General features: G+C 42.9%; 1 protein-coding gene across 1 annotated transcript in view; it reads left to right on the forward strand.

Moving 5' to 3' along the window:
• stab1 (stabilin 1) overlaps positions 1-21,112 on the forward strand; it is a 168,508-nt gene that overhangs the window by 72,466 nt on the left and 74,930 nt on the right. Inside the window, exons 28-34 of the mRNA XM_042304863.1 lie at positions 201-328; positions 8,581-8,692; positions 8,854-8,931; positions 10,572-10,673; positions 11,088-11,102; positions 11,170-11,208; positions 12,273-12,407. Of these exons, the coding sequence (XP_042160797.1) occupies positions 201-328; positions 8,581-8,692; positions 8,854-8,931; positions 10,572-10,673; positions 11,088-11,102; positions 11,170-11,208; positions 12,273-12,407 (609 nt within the window). The remainder of the gene's footprint in view (positions 1-200; positions 329-8,580; positions 8,693-8,853; positions 8,932-10,571; positions 10,674-11,087; positions 11,103-11,169; positions 11,209-12,272; positions 12,408-21,112) is intronic.

Below are 21,112 nucleotides of genomic sequence, written 5' to 3' on the forward strand. Positions count from 1 at the left end.
AGATTTCGAAAAACAATTATTCCACTTTGACATTATGGGGTATTGTGTTTAGGCCATTGACACAAAATCTCAATTTAATCCATTTTAAATTCAGGCTGTAACACAACAAAATGTAGAAAAGTTATGGGGTATGAATACATTCTGAAGGCACTTTATAAAGGTCAGGGATTGATCCTTCCTGTTTCTGTCCCCTCTCTTAGAGGTCGTCAGAGTTTGACCTGAGTGGGAATCTAACGGCTCTGGTACCTTCCAGGGACGTTATCCGCAATCTAACCACCTCTGAGCAGGACTTCTGGTTTAGCCGCTACAGGCTCCCATACCTTCTAAAGTAATTGACCTTACCATGCCATTCCTATCTTATCATAACATACCTTACCATACCTTACCTTACCATACCATACCATTCCTTACCCTACCTTACCATACCATACCTTACCTTACCATTCCTTACTATACTATACTATACCATACCTTACCTTACCATTCCTTACTATACTATACTATACTATACCATACCTTACCTTACCTTACCTTACCATACCATACCTTACTATACCATTCCTTACCTTACCATACCATTCCTTACCTTACCTTACCATACCTTACCATACCTTACCATGCCATACTACACCACACCTTACCTTACCTTACCATTCCTTACCATACCATACCATTCCTTACCAGACCATACCATTACCTTACCATTCTTACTTACCATTACCAGACCATACCATACCTTACCTTACCAGACCACACCATACCATACCATTCCTTAGCTTACCTTACCATACCATACTATACTATACCATACCTTGCCTTACCATTCCATACCTTACCTTACCATACCATACCATACTATTCCATACCTTACCATACCTTACCATACCATACCTTACCGTACCGTACCTTACCTTACCATTCCTTACCTTACCTTACCATACCATACCATACCATACTATACCATACCATACCTTACCATACCATACTATACCATTCCTTACCTTACCTTACCTTACCATTCCTTAACTTACCCTACCATACCTTACCATTCCTTACCCTACCTTACCATACCACACTATACCATACCATTCCTTACCTTACCATACCATACCATACCATACCATTCCTCACCTTACCATACCATACCATACCATACCCATTCCTTACCTTACCAGACCATACCATACCATACCATTCCTTACCTTAACTTACCATACCATACTATACCTTACCAGACCATAAAATTCCTTACCTTACCAGACCATGCATTACCTTACCATTCCTCACCTTACCAGACCATACCATTCCTTACCAGACCATACCATTACCTTACCAGACCATACAATTACCTTACCAGACCATACCTTACCTTACCATACCTTACCTTACCATTCCTTACCTTACCAGACCATACCTTACCTTACCAGACCATTCCTTACCTTACCAGACCATACCATTCCTTACCTTACCATTCCTTACCTTACCAGACCATTCCTTACCTTACCAGACCATACCATTCCTTACCAGACCATACCATTACCTTACCATACCTTACCTTACCATTCCTTACCTTACCAGACCATACCATTCCTTACCTTACCAGACCATACCATACCTTACCTTACCTTACCTTACCATACCATACCATTCCTTACCAGACCATACCTTACCTTACCAGACCATACCATACCTTACCAGACCATACCTTACCTTACCAGACCATACCATTCCTTACCTTACCAGACCATACCATTCCTTACCAGACCATACCTTACCTTACCAGACCATACCATTCCTTACCTTACCAGACCATACCATACCTTACCTCCCCATACCATACCATTCCTTACCAGACCATACCTTACCTTACCATTCCTTACCATTCCTTACCTTACCATACCATACCATTCCTTACCAGACCATACCTTACCTTACCATTCCTACCATACCATACCATTCCTTACCAGAACATACCTTACCTTACCATTCCTTACCTTACCAGACCATACCAATAGACCATACCATTACCTTACCAGACCATACAATTACCTTACCAGACCATTACCTTACCTTACCATTCCTTACCTTACCAGACCTTATCTTACCTTACCTTAACACACCATTCCTTACCTTACCAGACCATACCATTCCTTACCTTACCATTCCATACCATTCCTTACCAGACCATACCATTCCTTACCAGACCATACCATTACCTTACCATACCTTACCTTACCATTCCTTACCACCAGACCATACCATTCCTTACCTTACCAGACCATACCATACCTTACCTTACCTTACCTTACCTTACCTTACCATACCATACCATTCCTTACCAGACCATACCTTACCTTACCAGACCATACCATACCTTACCAGACCATACCTTACCTTACCAGACCATACCATTCCTTACCTTACCAGACCATACCATTCCTTACCAGACCATACCTTACCTTACCAGACCATACCATTCCTTACCTTACCAGACCATACCATACCTTACCTCCCCATACCATACCATTCCTTACCAGACCATACCTTACCTTACCATTCCTTACCATTCCTTACCTTACCATACCATACCATTCCTTACCAGACCATACCTTACAATTCCTTACCATTCCTTACCATACCATACCATTCCTTACCAGAACATACCTTACCTTACCATTCCTTACCTTACCAGACCATACCAATCCTTACCAGACCATACCATTACCTTACCAGACCATACAATTACCTTACCAGACCATTACCTACCTTACCATTCCTTACCTTACCAGACCTTATCTTACCTTACCTTAACACACCATTCCTTACCTTACCAGACCATACCATTCCTTACCTTACCATTCCTTACCTTACCAGACCATACCATTCCTTACCTTACCATTCCTTACCTTACCAGACCATACCATTCCTTACCTTACCCTTCCTTACCTTACCAGACCTTTCCTTACCTTACCTTACCAGACCATACCATTCCTTACCAGACCATACCATTACCTTACCATACCTTACCTTACCATTCCTTACCTTACCAGACCATACCATACCTTACCATACCTTACCTTACCATACCTTACCTTACCATTCCTTACCAGACTATACCATACCTTACCATACCTTACCTTACCATACCATACCTTACCTTACCTTACCTTACCTTACCTTACCATACCTTACCTTACCATACCATACCATACCTTACCTTACCTTACCTTACCATACCTTACCATACCATACCTTACCTTACCATACCTTACCATACCATACCATACCTTACCATACCATACCTTACCTTTCCATACCATACCATACCATACCACCTTACCATACCATACCTTTACCATACCTTACCATACATACCATACCTTACCTTACCATACCTTACCATACCTTACCTTACCATACCATACCTACCATACCTCACCTTACCATACCATACCTTACCTACCATACCATACCTTACCATACCATACCTTACCATACCATACCACCTACCTTACCATACCATACCTTACCATACCATACCATACCTTACCTTACCATACCATACCTTACCATACCTTACCTTACCATACCTTACCATACCATACCTTATCATACCATACCTTACCATACCTTACCATACCATACCTTATACCATACCATACCTTACCATACCATACCTTACCTTACCATACCTTACCATACCATACCTTACCATACCTTACCATACCATACCATACCATACCTTACCATACCATACCATACCATACCATACCATACCATACCTTACCATACCATACCTTACCATACCTTACCTTACCATACCTTACCATACCATACCTTACCTTACCATACCATACCTTACCTTACCATACCTCACCATACCATACCTTACCTTACCTTACCATACCATACCTTACCTTACCTTACCTTACCTTACCATACCATACCATACCATACCATACCTTACCATACCATACCCTACCTTACCTTAAAATACCATTCCTTACCTTACCTTACCAGACCATACCATACCATACCATTCCTTACCTTAACCTACCATACCATACTATACCTTACCAGACCATACAATTCCTTACCTTACCAGACCATACATTACCTTACCATTCCTCACCTTACCAGACCATACCATTCCTTACCAGACCATACCATTACCTTACCAGACCATATAATTACCTTACCAGACCATACCTACCTTACCATACCTTACCTTACCATTCCTTACCTTACCAGACCATACCTTACCTTACCAGACCATTCCTTACCTTACCAGACCATACCATTCCTTACCTTACCATTCCTTACCTTACCAGACCATTCCTTACCTTACCAGACCATACCATTTCTTACCAGACCAATCCATTACCTTACCATACCTTACCTTACCATTCCTTACCTTACCAGACCATACCATTCCTTACCTTACCAGACCATACCATACCTTACCTTACCTTACCTTACCTTACCTTACCTTACCTTACCATACCATTCCTTACCAGACCATACCTTACCTTACCAGACCATACCATACCTTACCTTACCTTACCAGACCATATCTTACCTCACCAGACCATACCATTCCTTACCTTACCAGACCATACCATACCTTACCTTACCTTACCTTACCTTACCTTACCTTACCTTACCTTACCATACCATTCCTTACCAGACCATACCTTACCTTACCAGACCATACCATACCTTACCTTACCTTACCAGACCATATCTTACCTCACCAGACCATACCATTCCTTACCTTACCAGACCATACCATTCCTTACCAGACCATACCTTACCTTACCTCCCCATACCATACCATTCCTTACCAGACCATACCTTACCTTACCATTCCTTACCATTCCTTACCTTACCATACCATACCATTCCTTACCAGACCATACCTTACAATTCCTTACCATTCCTTACCATACCATACCATTCCTTACCAGAACATACCTTACCTTACCATTCCTTACCTTACCAGACCATACCAATCCTTACCAGACCATACCATTACCTTACCAGACCATACAATTACCTTACCAGACCATTACCTTACCTTACCATTCCTTACCTTACCAGACCTTACCTTACCTTACCACACCATTCCTTACCTTACCAGACCATACCATTCCTTACCTTACCATTCCTTACCTTACCAGACCATACCATTCCTTACCTTACCATTCCTTACCTTACCAGACCATACCATTCCTTACCTTACCATTCCTTACCTTACCAGACCTTTCCTTACCTTACCAGACCATACCATTCCTTACCAGACCATACCATTACCTTACCATACCTTACCTTACCATTCCTTACCTTACCAGACCATACCATACCTTACCATACCTTACCTTACCATACCTTACCTTACCATTCCTTACCAGACTATACCATACCTTACCATACCTTACCTTACCATACCATACCTTACCTTACCTTACCATACCTTACCTTACCCATACCATACCTTACCTTACCTACCATACCATACCTTACCATACCTTACCATTACCTTACCATTACCTTACCATACCATACCATTACCTTACCATACCTTACCTTACCATACCTTACCACCATACCATACCTTACCTTACCTTACCTTACCTTACCATACCTACCTTACCATACCATACCATACCATACCATACCTTACCTTACCTACCATACCATACCATACCATACCTTACCATACCATACCATACCATACCATACCATACCTTACCAATACCATACCATACCATACCATACCATACCATACCATACCTTACCTTACCATACCATACCATACCATACCATACCATACCACCATACCATACCATACCTTACCTTACCTTACCATACCTACCATACCTTACCATACCATACCATACCATACCTTACCATACCATACCATACCATACCATACCATACCATACCATACCCTTACCATACCTTACCATACCATACCTTACCATACCATACCATACCATACCATACCATACCATTACCATTACCATTTACCATACCTTACCATACCTTACCTTACCTTACCATACCATACCATACTTACCTACCATACCTACCATACCATACCACCATACCATTTACCATACCATACCATACCACCATACCCATACCTTACCATACCTTACCATACCATACCTTACCATACCATACCATACCTTACCAGACCATACCCTTACCATACCATACCATTACCATACCATTACCAGACCATACCATTCCTTACCATACCATACCTTTACCCATTCCTTACCTTACCTTACCATACCATACCATTCCTTACCTTACCATACCATACCATACCTCCTACCATACCTTACCATTCCTTACCATACCATACCTTACCTTACCTTACCTTACCATACCATACCTTACCATACCTTACCATATACCTTACCTTACCATACCATTACCTTTACCTTACCATACCTTACCATACCATACCTTACCATTTACCATACCTTACCTTACCATTCCTTACCTTACCATTCCTTACCTTACCATACCTTACCTTACCATACCTTACCTTACCATACCATACCTTACCTTACCTTACCATACCTACCATACCATACCATACCTTACCATACCTTACCCTTACCTACCATACCTTACCCATACCTTACCATACCATACCATACCTTACCTTTACCTTACCACCTACCATACCATACCTTACCATACCATACCATACCTACCATACCTTACCTTACCATACCATACCCATACCTTACTACCTTACCATACCATACCATACCATACCTTACCATTACCTACCTACCTTATACCTTACCATACCATTACCATACCATACCATACCTTACCATACCTTACCATACCATATACCTACCTTACCTTACCATACCATACCATACCATTACCTTACCTTACCTTACCATACCTTACCATACCATACCTTACCATTACCTTACCATTACCTTACCCTTACCATACCATACCATTCCATTACCTTACCATACCATACCTTACCATACCATACCATACCTTACCTACCTTACCATACCATATACCATACCATACCTTACCTTACCATACCATACCTTACCATACCTTACCACCATACCTTACCATACCATACCATACCTTACCCATACCATACCTTACTTACCATACCATACCATACCTTACCATACCTTACCTTACCTTACCATACCTTACCATACCTTACCATACCATACCTTACCTTACCTTACCATACCATACCTTACCTTACCATACCATACCTTACCATACCATACCATACCATACCACCTACCTTACCATACCATTCCTTACCTTACCTTACCTTACCTTACCTTACCTTACCTTACCTTACCTTACCTTACCTTACCTTACCATACCTTACCATACCTTACCTTACCATACCTTACAGTCTGCACAATTATATTTTCACATCAACTTATAACATTCAGTTGATTACAGTTGCATCTCTTTTCAACATGAAAAGAAACCAATAAAAATATTTACTCTTTACAATGTTATTCTTCTAATGATCTTTTTCAAGAACGTTTGTATTTTGCCCCATAGATTAATCTGTACTTAATTTTTGTTATTTCATTTTTATTTTTTATTTTGTCGACCTCACAGCAGTTGTCGCGACCCCGACTTTCAATATCACTGTTCTAAAGTAATGTACTAATAATGTCAATCTGAAGTGAATATACCAGGTGGAGTGAGAGGTTTAACTGCTCTAAGACAGGGATTCCCAAACCTTTTCTGGCCCCCCCTTCCAGCATGGGGAACATCCTTCGCCCCAAGTCTATTTCTATAGGCACAAGCATTGTTGAGAGAAAATGTTGCAGGTTTAAAGCTTATTTCAATTCAACACATTTTGTCATGGAGTTCAGAGAACTTAGCTGTTTTAAAGCATATTTTCTTGCAAATCTATACATTTTGCCATGTCTAATGTTACATTTGAGTGACTCGAACATTGCTATTAAATCGAATGGCTAAAAAACGTTAGTTGACGTGGGCTAGTTGATCTGGACATTTCTGACAAGTTATGAAACTCTCTCTACGGTCTGTAATGACTGACATGACAAGAGGAACTGATGTAATACCCAAGTTCTAAATTGCACTTTGTTCATTCTACCATTACAACTTTCAAGCGTAAGTTTCAAGCCCCCCTGTCGACCCCTGGAGGGGGGCTCGCCCCACAGTCGAGTGCTCTAAGACACGCAGTCTTGGTTTAGGTTAGGATTGGGTCACAGGAAGATGATCCTAGCTCTGTACCTGAGGGAAACGTCACCCCGGAGCATATGGCCGGGATTCAAACCAATCACGGGTTGTAGACAATTATGCTTTTAAAGTCAACGTTCGAGCATAGGTGGAAGTCAGGTTCACGATAAAACACTCCATATGTCGGCTCAATCCAAACTGCCTTTATTTTTATATTTTTTATTGCATATTTCATTCATTTATTTGGTCTCGTTGAAATAAAAATACATTTTTCAAGGGATTGTAAAAAGGCTATAACACGGGATTAGATTGAATCCCGGCCTTAGACACACTCCTCTTCCTCCCCAGAGCCCACTTCCTCCAGGGGATATTCTCCATAGAGGACCTGGACAAGCAGGTCAACCAGCGGTTACCCACTCTACACTTGCCTACTACATGGGAGGTCAAAACTGTTGATGGGGTAAGTTGAAGATGTTGTTATCGTTGCCCTTGTTGCCGTAGGGTCTACAGCCATGTCTCAAGATGATCTGACTGTGACTGTCTTCTTTGTGTTTCAGGAAGTTAGGATAGAGAATGCAACCATCTTCACCCCCAACATCCTGGTTCTTCTTTGTGTTTCAGGAAGTTAGGATAGAGAATGCAACCATCCTCACCCCCAACATCCCTTCTATCAACGGATACATCCACATCATTAATACGGTAACGTGTAACAGGTCACCGCTTTAGTCTGTGGGTAACGTGTAACAGGTCACAGCTTTAGTCTGTGGGTAACGTGTAACAGGTCACCGCTTTAGTCTGTGGGTAACGTGTAACAGGTCACCGCTTTAGTCTGTGGGTAACGTGTAACAGGTCACCGCTTTAGTCTGTGGGTAACGTGTAACAGGTCACCGCTTTAGTCTGTGGGTAACGTGTAACAGGTCACCGCTTTAGTCTGTGGGTAACGTGTAACAGGTCACCGCTTTAGTCTGTGGGTAACGTGTAACAGGTCACCGCTTTAGTCTGTGGGTAACGTGTAACAGGTCACAGCTTTAGTCTGTGGGTAACGTGTAACAGGTCACCGCTTTAGTCTGTGGGTAACGTGTAACAGGTCACCGCTTTAGTCTGTGGGTAACGTGGTCAACTGTGGGTCACCGCTTTAGTCTGTGGGTAACGTGTAACAGGTCACCGCTTTAGTCTGTGGGTAACGTGTAACAGGTCACCGCTTTAGTCTGTGGGTAACGTGTAACAGGTCACCGCTTTAGTCTGTGGGTAACGTGTAACAGGTCACCGCTTTAGTCTGTGGGTAACGTGTAACAGGTCACAGCTTTAGTCTGTTAGTCTCACCGCTTTAGTCTGTGGGTAACGTGTAACAGGTCACCGCTTTAGTCTGTGGGTAACGTGTAACAGGTCACCGCTTTAGTCTTAGTCTCACCGTGGGGTAACGTGTAACAGGTCACCGCTTTAGTCTGTGGGTAACGTGTAACAGGTCACCGCTTTAGTCTGTGGGTAACGTGTAACAGGTCACCGTCTGTGGGTAGTGTGTAACAGGTCACCGCTTTAGTCTGTGGGTAACGTGTAACAGGTCACCGCTTTAGTCTGTGGGTAACGTGTAACAGGTCACCGCTTTAGTCTGTGGGTAACGTGTAACAGGTCACAGCTTTAGTCTGTGGGTAACGTGTAACAGGTCACCGCTTTAGTCTGTGGGTAACAACAGGTCACCGCTTTAGTCTGTGGGTAACGTGTAACAGGTCACCGCTTTAGTCTGTGGGTAACGTGTAACAGGTCACAGCTTTAGTCTGTGGGTAACGTGTAACAGGTCACAGCTTTAGTCTGTGTGGGTATGTAAATGAACAGGTCACACGCTTTTTAGTCTGTGGGTATTCCAAAATCTTTAACAAGCAAGTTGTTAGAGGTTAAATCACCGAATCCTGTGTTGATGGTTTTGTGTTTTCAGGTTCTGTTCCCCCTTGGAAATCCCACCAGAACCCCAGGCCTGTGCAGGTCACAGCTTTCAGTCTGTGGGCACTGGTGTAACAGGTCACCGTTTAGTCTGTGGGTAGCTTGATGTAACAGGTCACCCCTGGACAGGACTTGTGGGTAACATGTAACAGGTCACAATATTTAGTCTGTCACATTAAGTCCAACAGGTCACCGTCCTTTAGTCTGTGGGATTTAGCTTTACAATGGAACAGGTCACAGCTTTAGTCTGTGGGTAATGTGTAACAGGTCACCACTTTAGTCTGTGGATGTAAATGAACTTCACACGAACTTGCTTTAATTTTAATATTCCAAAATCTTTTACACAAGCAAGGGTTGTTAGAGGTTAAATGAATCCTGTGTTGATGGTTTTGTGTTTTCAGGTTCTGTTCCCCCCCTTGTCAGAAATCCCACCAGAACCCCCAGGCCTGATGCAGTTCCTCAACACCACCCCTACCTTCAGTCTCTTTACACAGGCAGCACTGGTACGTTATTTTTGGTAGGTTGGTACGTTGTAATGTGAGGCAGCTTGATGTACAAGTACACCCCCTGGACAGGACGCTTGTGCTCTGCTGTCACATGCTATTACCAAGGTAAACAATATTTACATGTTTCCTTCCAGACATTTCAAGTCCAGACCCCCAGACTAACTCAACATACTTGGTAGGTAGAGATTACCTGAGCCAGTCCTTCCATGGTATGAGATTACCTGAGCCAGACCAACTTGATTTAGCTTTTACAATGGAACTAATGGAATAGAAGGTAGAGTTACCTGAAGACTATTTGAAAATAGGTGAAATACCAGTATGTGTCTGTTAGGTGTCTGGTAGACTAACTCTTCATCAGAGATATTATTGACTTTGTTTTCTGTTTTACCTGAGCCAGACCAACTCTCACAGCTCTACAACCTGACAGTAGGTAGAGATTACCTGAGCGACTAACTCTATTATAGAGATCCTACTTAACTCACACAACTAGTAGGTCCGAGATTACCTGAGCCAGACTAACTCTACATACTTGGTAGGTAGAGATTACCTGAGCCAGACTAACTCTACATACTTGGTAGGTAGAGATTACCTGAGCCAGACCAGACTAACTCTACACAGGCCAGACTTGGTGGTAGAGATTAGAGAGACCAACTCTACCTGAGCTACACACTGGTAGGTAGAGATTACCTGAGCCAGACTAACTCTACATACTTGGTAGGTAGAGATTACCTGAGCCAGACTAACTCTACATACTTGGTAGGTAGAGATTACCTGAGCCAGACTAACTCTACATACCTGGTAGGTAGAGATTACCTGAGCCAGACTAACTCTACACAACTGGTAGGTAGAGATTACCTGAGCCAGACCAACTCTACACAACTAGTAGGTAGCGATTACCTGAGCCAGACCAACTCTACATACCTGGTAGGTAGAGACTACCTGAGCTCACCAACTCTTCACAACTGTTAGGTAGAGATTACCTGAGCCAGACCAACTCTACACAACTGGTAGGTAGAGATTACCTGAGCCAGACCAACTCTTCACAGCTGTTAGGTAGAGATTACCTGAGCCAGACCACCTCTACATACCTGGTAGGTAGAGATTACTTAATCCAGACTAACTCTACAAAGCTGGTAGGTATATGTTTTTTCAAGATGATTGCCTGAGAACTATCACCCAACCATCGGGTATCTCACTGTACCGTCATATGCCATGTCTTCAAATTAATATATTTAGATGGCTTTCTTTAAATGATCCTTAATAATCTGAAACCGGTCTCTAGATATATTCTAGTGAGACTGTCAACAAAATTCTAACTAAAAGATGCACCGTACTTAAAGGGATGGCTTAAGATAAATATACTGAAAACCCCATTGAATGAAAACTCCACATGAAAATCTGTTGGCCAGTAAGTGGGAGGGTTTTCAGTGGTTGAATTACATTTATTCAGAGCACGCAAGGGAATCAAGGCCATTACACACCTGCATAAAGTAAGTCTGAATACCAACTACTGCGAAGTGCTTAGGAAAGTGTGTAATTTCCTAAATCGGAATCGGGCCCTCAAACCATAATAACTATGTTGTTACTTGTCAACAGGGTGAAGAGGTATTGAAATACCACGTCATTCTTCATGAACAGCTGTTCCCGGATCATCTGAGGAATGGGATGGTGAAGGACACATTACTTGGGAGGGCCTACCAGATCATGTTCCACCTGGGCAAGAACAATGAGGTACGCTATTCACTATTTGGCAATTGTTTGTTTGTTTGTTTGATTGATTTATTAGTTAATTGATTTGATTGATTGGTTGCATTTTGAGAAACACTCCCTCGGTGTCCCAATTAAATCTTATTGTTTCATGTTTTTATTGAACCTTTATTTTGACAGGGAATCATGCTGAGACCAAGGTCTCTTTTGCAGATGAGCCCTGTAATTACAAAAATATACAAAGCAATACAATATTAAAAGCAGAGATACACAATTACAAGGAAAGAAAACAAATGCGTCCTTCAGTAAAAAGGTTGTCAATCAACGATCTGGATTACCCTGGCCTAGAGGCACGAAAACATCACATTTTGGACCATTTTGGAGATTATTCCACAAGTAAGGTGCAAAAATACTAAAAGCTGATTCCAATACACCAAATGAAAGATAAACATCTTGTTAATCTTCCCATCGTGTCCGATTTCTTAAATGTTTTACAGCGAAAACACAACATATATTTATGTTAGATCACCACCAAATCCAATAAAACACACAGCCATTTTTCCCAGCCAAAGATAAAGTCACAAAAGCAGAATTAGAGATAAAATTAATCCCTAACCTTTGATAATCTTCATTAGATGACACTCATAGGACATCATGTTACACAATACATTTATGTTTTGTTAGATAATATGCATATTTATATCCACAAATCTCGGTTTACATTGGCGCCATGTTCAGAAATGCATCCAAAATATCAGGAGTAATTACAGAGAGCCACGTCATATAACAGAAATACTCATCGTAAACTTTGACGAAAGATACATGTTTTACATATAATTAAAGATACACTGGCTCTTAATGCAACCGCTGTGTCAGATTTTTTTTTTAACTTTACGAAAAAAGCATACCATGCAATATTCTGAGACGGCGCTCAGAGGTACACAACATTTCTCCGCCATGTTGGAGTCAACAGATATACGAAATTACATCATAAATATTCCCTTACCTTTGATGATCTTTAATCAGAATGCAATGCAAGGAATCCTAGTTCCACAATAAATCGTTGTTTTGTTCGATAATGTCCATTACTAGTGTCCAATTAGCTACTTTTGCTAGCACGTTTAGCTCACATGTCCAAAAGCTGGCGCTGGTCCAGGCGAACTCGGACGAAAACTTCAAAAAGTTATATTCCAGGTTGAATAAACTGGTCAAAATAAGTAGAGAATCAATCGTCAGGATGTTGTTATCATATATATCCAATAACGTTCCAACCGGAGCATTCATTTTTGTGTACAGAGTAATGGAACGCAAGGCGATAACAAGACTAATGTGCGCAAGCAGGAACTGGCATTCTGCCAGACCACATACTATTCCCCTCCCATCCGGTCCCACATCACACTAGAGGCTTCATTCCACGTTCTGCTGACTGTTGACATCTAGTGGAAGGCGTAGGAAGTGCGAACAGATCCATATCTTACTGGGATGTGAATAGGTGATGAGTTGAAAATCAACCAGCCCCAGAATTTCCACTTCCTGTTTGGAAGTTTGCCTGCCCTATGAGTTCTGTTATACTCCCAGACATAATTCAAACAGTTTTAGAAACTTCAGGGTGTTTTCTATCCAATAGTAATAATAATATGCATATATTAGCATCTGAGACAGAGTAGGAGTCAGTTCACTATGGGCACACAATTCATCCAAAGTGAAAATGCTGCCCCCTATCCCTAAAAGGCTTTAGGCACATGAAAGTTCACATGTTCCAGAAGGCATTTCTGCCCAAAAATTGCATTTTGCTTAAAAAAAGTTCACGTTCAAATGGCGTTCCTGTGAAGTATTCAGAAGTTGTGTGGTTGTGGTCAGTAGTTGTGGTCAGTAGTTGTGTGGATGTGGTCAGAAGTAGTGGTCAGTAGTTGTGTGGTTGTGGTCAGAAGTTGTGTGGTTATGGTCAGTAGTTAGATGTGTTGTCAGTAGTTGTGTGGTCAGAAGTTGTGTGGTTGTGGTCAGTGGTTAAATGTATTGTCAGTAGTTGTGTGGTTATGGTCAGTAGTTAGATGTGTTGTCAGTAGTTGTGTGGTTGTGGTCAGAAGTTGTGTGGTTATGGTCAGTAGTTAGATGTGTGTCAGTAGTTGTGCAGTCAGAAGTTGTGTGGTTGTGTTTAGTAGTTATGTGGTTGTGATCAGTTGTTGTGGTCAGCAGTTGAGTGGTCAGTAGTTGTGTGGTCAGAAGTTTTGTGGTTGTGGTCAGTAGTTATGTAGTTGTTGTCAGTAATTGTAGTTAGTAGTTGTGTTTAGCAGTAGTCAGTAGCTGTGGTCAGTGGTGTTGTGGTCAGTAGTTATGAGCTGTTGCCAGAGAATTGAATGTTAATTTCTCTACCATAAACTGCCATTTTAGAGAATTTGGCAACAGCAGACCACATGAAACGACGCCAGCCCAGGATCTCCACATCCGCGACCAGCCAACTGGACAGCTGATGAAACTGTGGGTTTGCACAACAGAATAATTTCTGCCCAAATTTAGGGAAGCTCATCTGCATGATCTCCCTCACCATGGCCTTGACCTAGCTGCAGTTCAGCCAACTGGGGAAAATGCTCACCTTCAATGGCCACTGACACGCTGGAAACTCTTCACGGATGAATCCCGGTTTCAACTGCAGATGGCAAACAGAATATGGGTGAGCGGTTGGCTGATGTTAACTGTGAACAGAGAGCCCCATGGTGGTGGTGGGGTTATTGGTATGGGCCGGTATAAGCTACAGACAACTAACACTATTTCATTTTATCGATGGCAATTTGAATGCACAGAGATACCGTGATGAGATCCTGAGGCCAGTTGTTGTGCCGTTCATGGGGCATGATAATGCACGGCCCCATTGTCGCAAGGATCTGTACACAATTCCTGGTAGCTGAAAATGTCCCAGTTCTTCCATGGCCAACATATTTTGACATGTCACCCATTGAGCATGTTTGGGATGCTCTGGATCGACACGTTCCAGTTTCCACCAATATCCAGCAACTTCACACAGACATTGAAGTGGAATGGGACAACATTCCACGGGACATAATCAATAGCCTGATCAATTTTATGTGAAGGAGATACTGACTGGTTTTCTGATCCACACCCCTACCTTTTTTTAAGTTACAGTACATGTCAAAGGTTTGACACTTTATTTGTACTTTTTTCGACATTGTGGAATAATAGTGAAGACATCAATACTATGAAATAACGCTTATGTAATCATGTACTAACCAAAAAAAGTGTTGAATAATCTAAATATATTTTAGATTATAGATTCTTCAAAGGAGCCAGCCTTTGCCTTCATGACAGCTTTGCACACTTTTGGCATTCTCTCAACCAGCTTCATGGGGTAGTCACCTGGAATGCTTTGACAACATTCTTAAAGGAGTTCCCACATATGCTGAGCACTTGTTTGCTGCTTTTTCTCTGCAGTCCAACTCATCCCAAACCACCTCAATTGGGTTAAGGTCGAGTGATTGTGGAGGCCAGGTCATCTGATGCAGCATTCCATCACTCTCCTTCTTGGTCAAATAGCTCTTACACAGGCTGGAGGTGTGTTTGGGTCATTGTCCTGTTTAAAAAAAAATGATAGTCCCACTAAGCACAAACCAGATGGGATGGCTTATCGCTGCAGAATGCTGTGGCAGCCATGTTTGTTAAGTGTGCCTTGAATTCTAAATAAATCACAGACAGTGTCACCAGCAAAGCACACCCACACCATCACACCTCCTCCTCCATGCTTCATGGTGGGAACCACACATGCGGAGATCATCCGTTCACCTACTCTACGTCTCACAAAGACACAGCGGTTGGAACCAAAAATATGAAATTTGGACTCATCAGACCAAAGGACAGATTTCCACCGGTCTAATGTCCATTGCTCGTGTTTCTTGGCCCAAGTAAGTCTATTCTTATTGGTGTCCTTTATTAGTGGTTTCTTTGCAGCAAATTGACTTTGAAGGCCTGATTCACGTAGTCTCCTCTGAACAGTTGATGTTGAGATGTGTCTGTTACTTGAACTCTGTGAAGCATTTATTTGGGCTGCAATTTCTGAGGTGCAGTTAATTGCCGATTTCTGAGGCTGGTAACTCAAATGAACTTATCCTCTGCAGCAGAGTTAACTCTGGGTCCCATTCCTGTGGCGGTCCTCATGAGAGACAGTTTTAACATTGCTCTTGATGGTTTTCCCAAATACACTTGAATACATTTCTCGGGTTGACTGACCTTCATGTCTTTTAAGGTAATAATGGACTGTTGTTTCTCTTTGCTTATTTGAGCTGTTCTTGTCATAATATGGAATTGGTATTTTACCAAATAGGGCTATCTTCTGTATACCACCCCTACCTCCCAACACAATTGATAGGCTCAAACGCGATACGGAAAGAAATTCCACAAATTAACTTTTGACAAGGCACACCTGTTAATTGAAATGCATTCCAGGTGACTACCTCATGAAGCTGGTTGAGAGAATTCCAAGAGTGTGCAAAGCTGTCATCAAGGCAAATGGTGGCTACTTAGAAGAACCTCAAATAAAGTGTTTAACACTTTTTTTGGTTACTACATGATTCCATAAGTGTTATTTCATAGTTTTGATGTCTTCCCTATTATCCTACAATGTTGTGATACAGATACAGTACCAGTCAAAAGTTTGGACACACCTGCTCATTCCAGGGTTTTTCTTTCTTTATGATATTTTCAACACATTCTCCTTCACCACTCACTCCCAGTCATGCTGATCTTCCACAATAGTGTGTGATTGCAGCATGAGTGCTTTGTAGAATAACACATATAAAAAGTCTCAACCCACTTTTTGATACAAAACACACTGGTGAGTTCTGTAACCATCACCAGTAATAAACCTCAGGGCCCAATGGTGAGTTCTGTAACCATCACCAGTAATAAACCTCAGGGCTTAATGGTGAGTTCTAGAACCATCACCAGTAATAAACCTAAGGGCACAATGGTGAGTTCTAGAACCATCATCAGTAATAAACTTCAGGGCCCAATGGTGAGTTCTAGAACCATCACTAGTAATAAACCTAAGGGCACAATGGTGAGTTCTAGAACCATCACCAGTAATAAACTTCAGGGCCCAATGGTGAGTTCTAGAACCATCACCAGTAATAAACCTCAGGGCCCAATGGTGAGTTCTAGAACCATCACCAGTAATAAACCTCAGGGCCCAATGGTGAGTTCTAGAACCATCACCAGTAATAAACCTCAGAGTTTTGCCCACCAGTAATAGACCTCAGGTGAGTTCTAGAACCATCACCAGTAATAAACCTCAGGGCCCAATGGTGAGTTCTAGAACCATCACCAGTAATAAACCTCAGGGCCCAATGGTGAGTTCTAGAACCATCACCAGTAATCAACCTAAGGGCCAAATGGTGAGTTTTGTAACCATCACCAGTAATAAACCTCAGGGCCCAATGGTGAGTTCTAGAACCATCACCAGTAATAAACCTAAGGGCCCAATGGTGAGTTTTATAACCATCACCAGTAATAAACCTCAGGGCCCAATGGTGAGTTCTAGAACCATCACCAGTAATAAACCTTCAGGGCCCAATGGTGAGTTCTAGAACCATCACCAGTAATAAACCTAAGGGCACAATGGTGAGTTCTAGAACCATCACCAGTAATCAACCTAAGGGCCCAATGGTGAGTTTTAGAACCATCACCAGTAATAAACCTCAGGGCCCAATGGTGAGTTCTGTAACCATCACCAGTAATAAACCTCAGGGTGAAGTACACTGTGAAGAACAGTGTGAAGAACACTGTGAAGGACAGTGTGAAGAACACTGTGAAGGACACTGTGAAGGACACTGTCGCCACCGCCATCCAGCGGATGTACCGGAGTCCTAACTTAAAAATGGACTAACGCTAGAACTATATACAGTATAGGGGTTCGTGCAGATGCAGGAACGCTCACATGCAGGGACATCCCCGAATTTCGGGATGCAATCACTCCCTTCTCGTCTTCCAATTAAAAATGATACGTTCAGTGGAATGTGTGTTTTTTTACAGGATCAGCCATAGTAGTACCGCACCACAGGAGGAAATTAGGATGAAGTGCCTTACTCAAGGCCGGGGGTATTTGAACCAGCGACCTTTTGGTTACTAACCGCTAGGTTGGCCGAATGCTCTAAACGCGAGGCTGGCCCAATGCACTAACCGCTAGGCTGGCCCAATGCACTAACCGCTAGGCTGGCCCAATGCTCTAACCGCTAGGCTGGCCCAATGCTCTAACCACCAGGCTGGCCCAATGCACTAACCGCCATAGGCTGGCCCAATGCACTAACCGCTGAGGCTGGCCCAACGCTCTAACCGCTAGAACCAGCGACCTTTTGCTGGCCCAATGCTCTAACCACCAGGCTGGCCCAACGCTCTAACCGCTAGGCTGGCCCAATGCTCTAACCACCAGGCTGGCCCAACACTACAACTTCTAGGCTGGCCCAACGCTCTAACCGCTAAGCTGGCCCAATGCTCTAACCACTAGGCTGGCCCAATGCTCTAACCACCAGGCTGGCCCAACGCTCTAACCGCTAGGCTGGCCCAATGCTCTAACCACCAGGCTGGCCCAACGCTATAACTTCTAGGCTGGCCCAACGCTCTAACCGCTAGGCTGGCCCAATGCTCTAACCACTAGGCTGGCCTAATGCTCTAACCGCCAGGCTGGCCCAATTCTCTAACCGCTAGGCTGGCCCAATGCTCTAACCGCTAGGCTGGCCCAATGCTCTCACCACTAGGCTGGCCCAATGCTATAACCGCTAGGCTGGCCCAATGCTCTAACCGCTAGGTTGGTCCAAAGCTCTAACCGATAGTTTGGCCAATGCTCTAACCGCTAGGCTGGCACAATGCTCTAACCGCTAGGCTGGTCCAACTCTCTAACCGCTAGGCTGGCCCAATGCTCTAACCGCTAGGCTGGCCCAATGCTCTAATCGCTAGGCTGGCCCAACGCTCTAACCGCTAGGCTACCTGCCACCCCACACGTCCTCCTTCTCTACTAACTCCTCATTCACTTATTTAGCTAACTAGCTACAATGCTCTTGGATAAACCAAAGATATTACTGGTAATTTTTAAATGTGGTTACATGTTAGCTAGCTAACTAGCTAGCTTCCTAGCTTACTGCTCGCTGACGTTAACCTAGCTTGCCTAGTCAATAGCCTGCTTTAATAACAGAAGACCAAATAACTACCTACTTCAATTTCAATATTGAAATGAGTTGGTTGGTTAGGTTCTCCACTGAAAAGAGCTTACTGCAGAGCTTACTTTTTTATTGTCGGCCATCGTCAGGTCCAGAAACCTGGCGAATTGCGTTTCAGTCAAATGTTACAAACAATGTTCATTGGCTAGAATTTTCACCTGTAATAAAATAATAGTAAAATATTGCAGTTTGTGAGAGCAAGATTTTTTGGTGTGAAATGAGAAATCCATTTTGGTCATGCTGTGTATTTGTGAGAGTGCAGTAACTTCTGAGCCTTGACATGTAGTATCTCTGCAAAATAAAATATTCTCTGCTCTCCAATTAATATTTTGTGTGCGGCTATGATGTTCAGGTCATTTGGTCACACTTGCAAATCAACTTTAATGTGCACCCCTCCTCTGCACACTCGACTACGGTCAGCTCTCTCAACTGGCCTGTGTGTTCGTGGGACCCATCCTCTGCGCTCTCGACTACGGTCAGCTCTCTCAACTGGCCTGTGTGTTCGTGGGACCCATCCTCTGCGCTCTCGACTACGGTCAGCTCTCTCAACTGGCCTGTGTGTTCGTGGGACCCATCCTCTGCGCTCTCGACTACGGTCAGCTCTCTCAACTGGCCTGTGTGTTCGTGGGACCCATCCTCTGCGCTCTCGACTACGGTCAGCTCTCTCAACTGGCCTGTGTGTTCGTGGGACCCATCCTCTGCGCTCTCGACTACGGTCAGCTCTCTCAACTGGCCTGTGTGTTCGTGGGACCCATCCTCTGCGCTCTCGACTACGGTCAGCTCTCTCAACTGGCCTGTGTGTTCGTGGGACCCATCCTCTGCGCTCTCGACTCAGTGTTTGCTTGCTCGATTATGTTTAATTTTACTCGACAGCACCATCTCGCAAATGTTCGACTTTAGAGATCAATTTGACGCAATATTGATTCAATGAAAAATGAAAAGGGGCAGTCGTTCTCCCCCGGGACTCCTTCCACTAAAGGTTATGGGGAACTACTTTGACCAGAGCTCCAGGTTGTCCTGAAATCCTGTTTGGAGGATTCCCGTAATCAGGCGGGAATCAGCGGGTAGATCTGTAATCCTCCAAACAGGAACTTTTCTGGAACAGTTTAGAATTTTGGGAAAGTTCCAGGGATTTTTGCAGCCCTTATTTGGGTTGTTATCTATATGTTTTTCAGAGCCCTTATTTGGGTTGTTATCTGAATGTGTTTCAGAGCCCTTATTTGGGTTGTTATCTGAACGTGTTTCAGAGCCCTTATTTGGGTTGTTATCTATATGTGTTTCAGAGCCCTTATTTGGGTTGTTATCTATACGTGTTTCAGAGCCCTTATTTGGGTTGTTATCTGAACGTGTTTCAGAGCCCTTATTTGGGTTGTTATCTATACATTATTCAGAGCCCATATTTGGGTTGTTATCTGAATGTGTTTCAGAGCCCTTATTTGGGTTGTTATCTGAACGTGTTTCAGAGCCCTTATTTGGGTTGTTATCTATATGTGTTTCAGAGCCCTTATT

This window comes from Oncorhynchus tshawytscha, linkage group LG02, assembly GCF_018296145.1.
Source record: "Oncorhynchus tshawytscha isolate Ot180627B linkage group LG02, Otsh_v2.0, whole genome shotgun sequence".
Classification (NCBI taxonomy): domain Eukaryota; kingdom Metazoa; phylum Chordata; class Actinopteri; order Salmoniformes; family Salmonidae; genus Oncorhynchus; species Oncorhynchus tshawytscha.